The sequence below is a fragment of the Podarcis liolepis genome (genome assembly GCF_965112155.1).
Source record: "Podarcis liolepis genome assembly, chromosome: 2".
NCBI classification, from domain to species: domain Eukaryota; kingdom Metazoa; phylum Chordata; class Lepidosauria; order Squamata; family Lacertidae; genus Podarcis; species Podarcis liolepis.
In genome coordinates, this window is record NC_139555.1 from 31,435,243 (window position 1) to 31,447,904 (window position 12,662).

At 46.8% G+C, this 12,662-nt stretch overlaps 1 protein-coding gene across 4 annotated transcripts; it reads right to left on the reverse strand.

Annotated features, from left to right (window-relative positions):
- Positions 1-1,253: 1,253 nt before the first annotated feature.
- AFMID (arylformamidase) lies at positions 1,254-10,602 on the reverse strand. Of its 4 annotated transcripts, none has more exons than XM_083486999.1 (11): positions 10,090-10,602; positions 7,450-7,540; positions 6,465-6,569; positions 6,249-6,297; positions 6,048-6,133; positions 5,890-5,962; positions 5,592-5,689; positions 5,369-5,447; positions 3,169-3,301; positions 2,582-2,686; positions 1,254-1,659 (listed from the first exon to the last, which is right to left on the reverse strand). In XM_083486999.1, the coding sequence occupies exons 1-11, from the start codon at positions 10,117-10,119 to the stop codon at positions 1,630-1,632; spliced, it is 879 nt and encodes a 292-aa protein (XP_083343125.1). In that variant the 5' UTR covers positions 10,120-10,602; the 3' UTR covers positions 1,254-1,629. The 4 variants fall into 4 exon arrangements, with proteins under 4 accessions (XP_083343125.1, XP_083343126.1, XP_083343127.1 ...); XM_083487000.1 differs by having other exon boundaries at positions 7,450-7,616; positions 10,090-10,252; XM_083487001.1 differs by lacking the exon at positions 3,169-3,301 and having other exon boundaries at positions 10,090-10,284.
- Positions 10,603-12,662: the final 2,060 nt, after the last annotated feature.

The following is a 12,662-nucleotide window of genomic DNA, read 5'->3' on the forward strand; positions in this document are numbered from 1 at the left end:
GGAGATTTTTTGCAGAGTATAAGAACACTCTCTAAAAATAAAAAGCCAAGTGTTGTATCCAATGGTGGCTTTGCACCAGCTGGTAGTAACTAGTGGAAGTGCTTTCACAAGCAGGGTAGCATCTGATCCTCCTTGCACCCAGTACCTCTACTGCTGGTGGATCTTCTGGAACAATACAGCACATATGGCACAGAGGGGTGCAGTTGATGGGGGGGGATTGATGAAAATGCCTTGCAGAAGTGCTTCTGTTAGCATAAAGCCATTATAAGAAGCTGGGCTAAATACTTCATTAGGTCAGACTTGGTTCAGTGCCTGGAATCCAGGAGTCTTGGAGCATGCCCAGGCTGAAAGGAAAGCATTTTGAACTGCAAGGAGGAAGAGTGCTCATGTTTGGGTCTCACTTGTTGGTTTCCTACAGGCACCTGGCTAGTGAGTGTGTGAACCAGGATGCTGGGCTAGACTGGCCCTTGGCCTCTTCTTAGGATTTAGTTATCATAACTCTGTGCAGCACTCAACACCTGAATGCAAAAGGGGCAGAGAAAGTACCGTATTTTTTGCACCATAACACTCACTTTTTTCCTCCTAGAAAGTAAGGGGAAATGTCTGTGCGTGTTGTGGAGGGAATGCCTATGAGTGGCATGCCTACGGATTTTCCTCCTCTAAAAACTATGTGCGTGTTATGGTCAGGTGCGTGTTATAGAGCGAAAAATACGGTAATTAAACACTCATCTGATCTCCAACTGTTGACATCCCCCAAGTCGTGGCACAATAATCATTACAATTGACGTTACTTACGCAAGGTCTTGAGATGTATTTCTTAACTTTGGCCCATTCCAAGGCAAGAGCATAACTAACCGGCTGTCGCAGCACAGTTGTTATAGCCGTTGTTGCCATGATTCCCACAATTTTCTTTTAGAACTGTTCCAGTCTGGCTATGCTCTAAATCAGCAGCTTCCTGCTTGCAGGGTCCCTGATTCAAAGACTGCATTGAGCCCGTGGGAGTAGAGACATGGGCCCCCATAGCACAAGCACAGAGTGCCACTGCTCTGACTGTATAAGGCAGTTTCGTATGGATTTAGAAGGTTGAATAAAAGTTTAGTTACTGCTGTTAGTGAAAGATGCCCATCTTCAGCTCAGGCCCTTTGCGGAATAAAGAGACGTGGTGATTTATGCAGCAATTATGCCATGCCTGTGCTCACTGATTCAGACTATCTCCAAGGGGAAGGTGATAAACTGCCACAATGTAGATGTAATTTATGCGTTGGTGTTACTTTAATGTTCTCAGCACGCTGGAAGGAACAGAGTTTATCGCAGGAGTGGACAGGAACTGTCTCTGTGTCAGGCAGTCCATGCGAAAGGAACTGTGTGCTCTCTTGAAGAGTCAATTGCCTCCAAAGCAACAAGGAATAATATGTTTCAAAGTTCTGGTTTCAATAGATTTATGTCTTCTGAAGTTCTTTCTTAACTGGATAAAATTGCAGTTGGCAGGAAGTCCATTCCCAGGGTGAAATAAAAGAGCACAGCAGAGAGAGTGGAGGATTGGGATGGGTGGGTTTGCAAGGTCAGCGATGGCCACTCATGGCTGTGGATGGGGACTCCAGGCTGAGAGTTCCATCTTGTGTCAACCTATCAGCCTCTTGAAATCATTTTCAAAATCACCTGGAACATCAAGAAAGAATATGTTTCCCTTGCATAACAAATTGGTTCAACACTGAAGCTTCTCACTCATCATCGGGAGTGTGTTGTGATTATAAAGTTGGCCTAAGAAGGAGCTACATCCCACACACTTCCCAAATTCCATAGTATTTAGCTCCTTTGTGTTTCAGAGACACATGTATATTCCACATTGCTGGGGTAAGTGTGTGAATATTCCAGATGCATGGGTGTGTCTAAATTCAGGGATTTCCCCCACCTGATCAGTGCCACAACTAATGTTGAAGACCCATGTGATCAGTCTCAGCCACATTGTTGGAATATTTTCACACTAAGCTCCATAGTAATGTGAAATCACACTACAAGTGGCTCCCATGCTGTTGGATATTTGCATGACAGAGGCTTTATCATCCATTCCATTTTTGACTTCACACTAGATTTGGACATTACATGACAATGGCAAAGCTTATACATTCAGTTATAAGGATATATGCAGAAGTCCTGTTTGTTTCAGCTACAATTAGCAGTCCTCCTTGATGCAGCATTCTGGAGATGCAGCGCATGTCATGCTCTCCCTGAAGCATTACTCCTAACACATGGCAAGTGACAAATATACTGACAGCCACCATCATTTTATTGCAGCTCATTTGCACCCCTGTACCAGCGCCTGTTGCTCGGTCCCTGCTCCTTCCAACCTAGCAGTCCAAAAGCACGTCAAAGTGCAAGTAGATAAATAGATACCACTCAGGCAGGAAGGTAAACAGCGTTTCCATGCGCTGCTCTGGTTCGCCAGAAGTGGCTTAGCCATGCTGGCCACATGACCCGAAAGCTATACGCCAGCTCCCTCGGCTAGTAAAGCGAGATGAGCACTGCAACCCCAGAGTCGGCCACGACTGGACCTAATGGTCAGGGGCCCCTTTACCTTTACCTGGGTGAGAAAATAGTCTTCCTGGGAGAGCTTCTCAATGACATCAAAATGATCTGTGTCTCCAATGTCCAGCAAAGAGGCACTCCAGCCAGCTGCACGCAAAGCCTATGGGCAAGCAATAGGGATTTTAACAAAACTGTCCTCACCACAGTAATTGCAAGTGCCTTTACCCTAAGAGATGCATTACTCTGACAGATGGCAGAGACTTGGGAGGAATGGGGTTGGTGGTCTCATTGATTCATAATGAAGAGCAACGGGAGATGGGAGACCAGAAGTATGAAGCAAATATTAAGTAAATGTTTTAGGCCAGGTATTGGGAACCCCTGGCCTTCCAGATGTTGCTGAACTACAGCTTCCATCAGCCATGATGAAAGGCCAGGGATGATGGGAGGATGATTCCCCTCACCTGTCTTAGGTAGTGTTCACCTTTCACACATGCACATGTGGCTCTTTAAATACACGGGTAGGAGTGTGGATGCACATCATTTGATTCCATGGATGCATCTCTATTGTTTATTTTTAAAAACCACTTATATTCCACCAAATATTAAAGAGAAACTCAACATGGCGAACATCAGCCAACGCACCTCAAAGTACTCCTGGGACTGTCTGTGGAACTCGGGAGAATCATGTTGTGCCACAGTGATGAGTACCTGGCAATTTCTCCTGCCCTCCAACTTAGGCACACACCTCAAAGGGCTATTCTGTAAGGCCACCTCCCTGAGGAAAGAGACACAAACCATACAGAGATGAAAGAGAGGCAGAGTGGGCTGGCTTGCTGATAAGCCAAGAAGGCAGCCATTTCTAGGCAGAGCAGAATTTTGAAAGCACGTGGGTGGCACTGTGGGTTAAACCACTGACCCTAGGGCTTGCTGATCAGAAGGTCGGCGGTTCGAATCCCCGCGATGGGGTGAGCCCCCATTGCTCGGTCCCTGCTCCTGCCAACCTAGCATTTTGAAAGCACGTCAAAGTGCAAGTAGATAAATAGGCACCACTCCAGCGGGAAGTTAAACGGCATTTCCATGCACTGCTCTGGTTTGCCAGAAGCGGCTTAGTCATGCTGGCCACATGACCCGGAAGCTGTACGCTGGCTCCCTCGGCCAGTAAAGCGAGATAAGCGCCGCAACTCCAGAGTCGTCTGCGACTGGACCTAATGGTCAGGGGTCCCTTTACCTTTACCCCTCAAATACATGGGGAAGCAAGTAGTGTCAATTTGGAAAGGCCTGGTGTGCATGCATATGATGGGTGCTTGGGGAACAGTATTTGTGTACACAAATTGAAAAGCCCTGTGATCTTTGGATGAAGGGCGTTATACAAATTTAATAAATAATGGTCATAATAATTAGCCATGCCATCTATTTGATACACAGTGCAGAGGAGGCAATGCATGTGTGTGTGCATGAGGGGAATATTTAGCCCTCCAAATATCGTTGGACTCTTAATTCCAGCATCCCAGCCAGCATGACCATGGCTCCCTATCGTGGGGGGGTAAAACAAACATACATGCGATCATATGGTATGGCGAAATTAAGCAGTGTGGGGTTGTATGAATAATGATAAAGAGTCCGATATTTAGGAAACCGCAATGTATAACAAACAATAAATAACTCTGCTTTTATGCATTTATACCAGGATGCGGGTGGTGCTGTGGTTTAAACCACCAAGCCGCCTGGGCTTGCAGATCAGAAGGTTGGCAGATTGAATCCCTGCGAGGGGCTGAGCTCCCGTTGTTCTGTCCTAGCTCCTGCCAATCTAGAAGTTCGAAAGCATGCCAGTGCAAGTAGATAAATAGGAACCCCTGTGGCGGGAAGGCATTTCCATGCGCTCTGGTTTCTGTCATGGTGTTCCGTTGCACCAGAAGCAGTTTAGTCATGCTGGTTACATGACCCAGAAAGCTGTCTGTGGACAAAGGGCGGCTCCCTCATCATGAAAGCAAGATGACCGCTGCACCCCATAGTCACCTTTGATTGGACTTAACTGTCTGGGGGGGGTCCTTTACTTTTTACTTTTTTTAAAGTCAGACTACAGTAGGAAGGGTGATCTACAAGTGTGACTGTGTGTCTCAAAGAAATTACCATATCCCTATGTTTGCTCAACCAGCATGCTGTCAAGTTCTAAGTCAAAGATATTCAACTTAATAGGTGACTGCTAAACTGTTTCACATGATCCTTCATGAACTGCATTGTGCTGGAAGCTGAGGGACTGCTCTGCTGGGCAACACAGGTGGCGCTGTGGTCTAAACCACAGAGCCTAGGGCTTGCCAATCAGAAGGTCGGCAGTTCAAATCCCCACGACGGGGTGAGCTCCCGTTGTTTGGTCCCAGCTTCTGCCCACCTAGCTGTTTGAAAGAACGTCAAAGTGCAAGTAGATAAATAGGTACTGCTCCTGCGGGAAGGTAAACAGCATTTCTGTGCGCTGCTCTGGTTTGCCAGAAGAGGCTTAGTCATGCTGGCCACATGACCCGGAAAAACTGTCTGCGGACAAACACTGGCTCCCTCGGCCTATAGAGCGAGATGACCGCGCAACCCCAGAGTCGTCCACGACCGGACCTAACGGTCAGGGTTACCTTTACCTTTACCTTAAACTGTTTCACATGATCCTTCATGAACTGCATTGTGCTGGAAGCTGAGGGGCTGCTGTGCTGGGCGACACAGATGCTGCTAACCTGCCGTGGCCTGTTAACAAGATTAGGCCACATGTTGGTGGGTAGGGGGCTCCCAAGGGATTCGCTGCAGTTTTTCTGCCCTACATGGGTTGAGAATTCCTTTTCAAAGATGCATCTCTCACCGGCTCATGTGCAAAACATCATTGACATAGGTGTCCATGATGGGTTCCAAGTCATAGAGGCCACTCACCAAAAAGGCTCCTGGGAAGGAAAAAGAGTCCATGTCTTACTGAGGTTCCAGCTTGGTGCAAGTTGGGTTGTGAAGTTCGGGCAAGGGAAAGAGGGGATGCTAGGATGTAAAAAGAGCTGGGGGCGGGAACGGGATCAGTGTCTCCCAGACAGTACCTTTGATGTTTGGCACAACACCAAATTCTGCCCAATCTGTAGAGAGCACCATGGCTGCCAGGTGGGCCCCTGCTGAGTGTCCAAGCAGATAAACACCGCTAAAGGCAAATGAGACGCAGTTGAAATGAGCAGTTGAGAGGTTCCAATGGTGTCGGATGGAGTAGAATTGCCAGTTGTCAAAATTCAAAAGCTATCCAGGGCCTCCATCAACCCTGTAGGGCTTTAGCAGGGTATGACAGGCCCCATGGTCTCTTTTCCCCAAGGTGCTCTGTGTTTTCACCCTGTCTGCACCTCCTACCTGATCCCTGTGTACTGCTGAACTGCGAAGGCCACGCTGCGTCGGACTTGCCTCACCATTACCTCCAGCTGGCCTAAGCACAAACCACAATATCCAGGTTAGACATGAGATGCCAAGGAGAGCAGAACAGGAAAACGGTTTACACCACAGTTGCGTACCTTTGGGAGCCACATCGTAGCCAACTGCAGCCAAGGCGACGCCGTGGGTCGCTAGGGGCCCCGCAGCAAAGCCTGAAGCATCTTTGCTAGAGGAGGAGAAAGAGAACAGCAGTCCCAAATGGTTCTGCTAGGTGGGACATCATCCCACTGGGGCCCTGCAGTCAAAGAACCAGGGCCTAGGCAACCTCCAGCACAACTCACCTCAGGAATTGCCAGTAGCCGCCATGGATATAGAGGACCAGGGGGAAGGCTGAAAAGGCAAACGGGAGAAAGAACCAGGCAGCAAAGACCATCACTTAGCACAAACTCCCACTAATGTACCACCCCTCGCTTTCTGACGTTGGCTCTTCGCCACAACCAGCACTTCACCAACATCCCAGCTTCCCGATCATTCCCATGCTGCTCCTGTACTCTTACTTTCAGTGTGTTCCTTAGGAAGATACACATCAAGCTTCTCTCCCTCGCCCAACCCGTAGGGCACATTCAGCAGAGTCTGGGCGCCAATCTGGGCACGGCGGGTACCTGCAGAGCAGAGGAAGGTACAGAGAGATGGGAGTCCACAGCTTGCCTGGCCACATCTGGGCTGCCCTACCACACTCCAGAGGTGTTTTCAGATTGTTGGTGCCTGTCCTCGTTCAAAACTTCATGGCATCCTTCTAACCTTCTGGAAAACTGAGGTAGGCTTTGCCACCTCTATACAGTCCCATTCTTAAGGAAATCATCCCTGAGTGTTCACTGGAAGGACAGATCCTGAAGCTGAGACTCCAATACTTTGGCCACCTCATGAGAAGAGAAGACTCCCTGGAAAAGACCCTGATGTTGGGAAAGATTGAAGGCAGATGGAGAAGGGGATGACAGAGGACGAGATGGTTGGACAGTGTTCTCGAAGCTACCAGCATGAGTTTGACCAAACTGTGGGAGGCAGTGGAAGACAGGAGTGCCTGGCGTGCTCTGGTCCATGGGGTCACGAAGAGTCGGACACGACGAAACGACTAAACAACAGCAATACAGTCCCAAGGGGAAGAAACCTTCCTTGCAAGTTCCAAAGGAGTGCCTTCTTTCCAATCCCTCTTCAGAACCTCCTGTGAGATTTTGCCCTCTCTTGCACTGGAGGTGAGCTGGCCCACTAGAACTTCTGTGGCCAGAGTGCATCCTCAGGGTTGCTTAACTGCTAAAGCATAACTGATTCATGTTCAGTGACCCTGGGTCTGCAGTCTTGCTTAAGGATAAACATGCCCTTCTTGCTGGATCAGAACCAGGTCCACCAACTCTAGGGCTCTTTGCAAGAATGCCAACAACCATCAGGCCCTGGGAGATCTCTTGGAAGTTAGTGGCCCCTTGGTGATCTGCCCGCTCCCATCCCACTTATTGCCAGGTAGTGGACTGCCCAGGGACCCTTTACCTTCGCTCATTGCCTGTACGTGAGCCTCAATCACAGCATCTGCATCCAGCCGGGGAGACCACCTGCTAGGGGAGTACTGCTTCTCCAGCTCCTGCAGAGAGAGGAAGCAAGGCACCTTGCACAGCCACAGTGGCCTTCTTTTCACTCAGAGTAAGGTGACTAGGGCGCTGAGTAGAAACACAGGCAGACTGGGTGCCAAACGAAGCATTGCTAAGTAAGTAGCATGCAGCTATGCATTTCTTACTTAATAACAGGCACGGCATGGAAGAAGAAGAAGGTTTCTCAAACGAACCTTCATTATTAGAAAAAGTGTTATTACAAAACAAAACTAAGGTAATATCAAAAATGTATGATACATTATTGGAGTGGGAGGTCAAAGACGAACAGGTCAAGGAGGTAATGATCAAGTGGGCTTTAGATATTGGGAAAACCATTAACTTAACAGCATGGGAAGAATTATGGAGAAAGAACAGGAAATTTACAGCCTGTGAAGTAATGAGGGAAAATCTAATCAAGATGTTTTATAGATGGTACTTAACACCTACCAAAATAGCTAAAATGTATAAGACAAAAACAAATCTGTGTTGGAGGTGTGGTAAAACAGAGGGGACACTTATACATGTTTGATGGACCTGTGAAAAAATCCAAAGCTTCTGGAACATAGTATATGACAATCTTAAAAAAATGTTTAAGTATAACTTTATAAAAAATACAGAAGCTTCTCAACTAGGGATAACGGACGCAGGTATAGCAAGAGAAGATCAGAAAATATTCCTCTGTGCTACAGGAGCGGCAAGGATCCTAATTGCTAAAAACTGGAAAAAAGAAATTGTGCTAACAAAAATGGAATGGCAAGACAAACTGTTAGAGTATATTGAACTGGCTAGATTAACAGAGGCAATTAGAGATCAAACTAGACAAGAATTTCAAAAAGCATGGGGAAAATGCAGAGAATGCTTCACAAAACAGTACCCTAAAATTCATACCTGGACTTGTTTCCATCAATGTCTGCAGGAGACTTTGTGGATATTTAAGTTATAATTAGGAAAATCTTAATGATTATTCATAAAGGAAACAGCTTATAAGAAGTAAATAAGGATGCCAGAAACAGGATAAAGGAAGTCTTTTATTTGGTTGTTTGTATTGTTGTAAATTATGCTTGTTGTTTGTTATGTTTGTGTCTGAAGGGGGTGGATTTCTGTGTTGGGGGGGTTGTGTTATGTTGTAAATAAAATTTCCAATAAAAAAATATTTTTTTAAAAAAAAAGGAAGAAGAGTTTGGATTTGATATCCCGCTTTATCACTACCCAAAGGAGTCTCAAAGCAGCTAACATTCTCCTTTTCCTTCCTCCCCCACAACAAACACTCTGTGAAGTGAGTGGGGCTGAGAGACTTCAAAGAAGTGTGACCAGCCCAAGGTCACCCAGCAGCTGCATGTGGAGGAGCGGAGAACCGAACCCAGTTCACCAGATCACTTAACCACTACACCACACTGGCTCTCATGGAGCAGGGATCCATGTCAGGAAGGCAGTGGATGGGGACAGGGGAGAACCATAGGCGCCGACTCCATGGGGCTTGAGGGGGCCCGAGCCCCCTCAAAAATTCGTTTGGGGGGGCTCCGCCCCCCCAATAATCTCCGGCGCCCCTCCAGCAGAGCGCCATCGCCGCCGCTCCCCCAGCCCAAAATGCACAGGGTCGGGCTGCATGCCTCCTGCCCTCCCTCCCGAGCAAAAGCTCCACCCAATTTCCTTCGGAGCTGATTAATAGGCGCAGCACGCTCTCCCCTATTCGCTCACGAGGAGGCGGCGCCACTTTATTTGCATATTCATGAGCTTATTTATTATTCATGAGCTTTCCCGGGGCCCCCCAATATTTTTTATAAGTCCGCGTCCCTGGGGAGAACTTACCAAATGAACCAACCCCACCCTGCACAGCTAGGAAGAAACCTTAGGGGTAAAAGTTCCCATTGATGTTGTGCATATTGAACACAACCCTGCAAAGATTTGGGTATTGCTGAGACCACCCTGAGAAATGCAGCTGCTCGATTTAGACATACTGTATCTCTGCTTTCAGGATAATGTATGTTTATCTTTCGAACGTTGCCCAACAGTTCTTCCTCCCACATTTTCCCTTGTGTATATCATTTCCGTTTCCACATATCTGATGCACAAAAGCAATATATCTGCTAGTCCTCTATGCAAGGGTGACTAATGATTAGTATTCTGGGTGTTGTTTGACTCTCATCAGCTCCGGCCAGCATAGCCAACAGTCAGAGACGATGAGTACCCATCCACATCTGGAGGGGCCAGGGGTTTGCCACCTTCATCTTAAAGGAGACTTTGTCAGCATCAGTGTAACACAGTTTCTAGAACAGGCATAGGCAAACTCGCCCTCCAGATGTTTTGGGACTACAACTCCCATCATCCCTAGCTAATAGGACCAGTGGTCAGGGATGATGGGAGTTGTAGTCCCAAAATATCTGGAGGGCTGAGTTTGCCTATGCCTGTTCTAGAAGTTCTTTTTCTCTAGAGGACGTCTCAAATCTTTTCCTGGCTGTAACCACCAAACTCACACAAAACAAGATCTTTCAAAATCTCTCACACACAGAAGTAATACCATTTTTTCCACCCCCTCCTTTACCTCCTTGGTCATTTCCTGCCACTTTCCCATGTCACCGGCTCAGATGTGGCCTATGCTGTATCTTCTTACATCCAAGTTTTCTGTGCTGCAGAGCAACTAGTTAGAAGAGCCAGCCATGTGACCAAATTCAGCCTCTGGGTACAAAGTGTAGAGCAGATCAGGTGTTCCTCCTTGGCCACTGGTTGCTCCATGAGCTGGGGCGGGGTGGGGGGACAGAAAACCCTGACATAGGGAACTATGCTCTCTGCAAATAAACAAATCCGTGCTGGGATTTAGGTGGAGGTCAGTCATATTCACTCTCAGCACTGACTCCAGAACAGCTATCCCAAGGCAACTGATATCATCCAGTTACAAGACACAAGCTCAAATCCGTGCACAAATTCAGGGGAAGCTATTTTCGTAGCCAGGTAATTCCCCCCATCCTGGCCAAAAACAAACAAACTATTTTTGAGAAGTGATCTTTAAATCTTGCTCACACCAGGGAAACCCAGCCAGATGGGTGGGATATAATAATTTATTATTATTATTATACTCAGAAAAAGATTTACCCAATGTAGCAATTCTTGTACTTTCCAATGCATTTAAAAAACAACAACCATTGATGCAGACTCTCAGCTCAGTTCGAGGATACTATTTTTGGATCTGTGTCCTGGCTGCCAAAGTATGTAAGATCAAAGCGACCTCAGATATGATTTAAGCAGCATAACCCACTTAGAAAGGAACATACCTCCTGAATAGCTCCTGTTTCCATAGTTTCTCACTGCCTCTTTTTGGTTATAACGGCGGTGTGCTGCGAAACAACTCCGCAATCCCTCCCTTCTCCTCGGATTCAAATGCACTTTTCTCCTGCTGTTGTAAAAATGCAGAGTGAGTCTCAGAAAGTACTTCCTCACACATATTTGCATAATGCGGCTCCTTTGAAAATGGAGTGAATTTTGCTCCTGCAAATGGGGGTTGTGGTGGTGAGGTCAGGTTTGTGCAGACATACCAGCGGAAGTGCCTGAATGGTGGGGTCCCGGCAGCCCCAACTTCACTGCCACCCTACCCGGCCTGTGTCAAGAGGGCTGATCTACAGTGCTGCTGCATCACACTGACCACTCCTAGACATATACAAGTATACAAGGTGGGGCCTGCAACAAAACGTTGCTGCATGATATACTTGGAGTCAAGAGTGGATTTCATGCTCTTTATTCAGCTCATAGTGGTGAAGAGGAATGAAAGTTCCCCCAGAATGTCTGCTTTATATACATTATTTACACAATGGGTCCCACGTGATTGGCTAATTCTGGGATTCTCCTGTAGGCCAATCTGGTTGCGGATTCACTTCCACCTGGAGCTGGATTGGGTGGCTCCTGTGGACCAATCAAACTGCTGCATTCTGGACCCTATTGTTCTAGGACCAATCAGACGGCTGCCTTTTGGATCCTATTCAACTCAGTACATAACACTGCATGGTGTTCCACTCAGCCACCCCTTCTCCCAGGATACGCCATTCCATCCCCGCAAGCTTTCCTACATTTCTCCTCCCATCAGTTAGCATTCCATACCCACCAAGCATTTTCAATCCTCACTGGGTTGGTTTTGGTGTCCATCCACCCTTTTCGGTACTTCTGCAAACGTGTCTTCCTCCAAGCCTGCCAATACCTTCCTCTTGTGTTGTGGATGGTGCAGTTTTGGCTGCATCAAGACAAGCACTCAGGAATGAATGAACTATTAGTATTGGATGTCTACCTACCTGATACAGGGATGAGAAATCTGCCCCCCTTCCAATGTTGCTGGTCTGCGACTTCTTTCAGCCCCAGCTACCATGGCACTGATGAGGGTTATGTGATTGTCGTCTGGTTACATCCAGAGGGCCACAGATTCCCTGTCCCTAACCTACTAAATCCAGGTATTTAAAAGAACAAAGCGTCTGATTAAATTTCCCCACAAATAGCTAAGGCAGTTTGATGGGGCTTTGGTTCTGTGAAACTATGGCATAAAACCTCTCCTATCCTGGGCCCCCCAATTCTCGGCTGTTTTGCTGCCACTATTCATCACTCTTGTTCTTATTCCTTCCTTCTTCAGATCTTAGCTAAAATCCCTCATCTGACCCTTCCCACCTCTGCTGATGTGTTCCAGTCACAATATAATCAACTCATTATAACATTTTTCACTCGGCAAAGCTTTCAAGATTGTTATGCTGTGAAATGAGCTAGTTCACTGTGAGCAGGGGTGTGGGGAATCTCATCTGAGAATAAATTTAAGAAAGCGACAGGCAGGACACCCCTTAAATAAACCTTACGAGAGGAGCAATTATCCTTGCTACCAAGAAGATTCCCAACAGGCCAGAAGGTTATATTTGATAAGATTAACAACAATGTTGTGCTAGTGAGCTTATTATGCAAATATACCAAGAAATATGCCAAGCCTCACTGTGAAACACTCCAATTTTTTCCCTAATAAACGAACACATCAGTAATTATAATAGCTTTCACATTGCAAATCCCTGTTAGGTGCTGTTTTCTCATTTTATGATTCAAATGGGACAGCTGTTTAATCACATCTGGGAAAAAGGGGGTGAAATGTGAAAA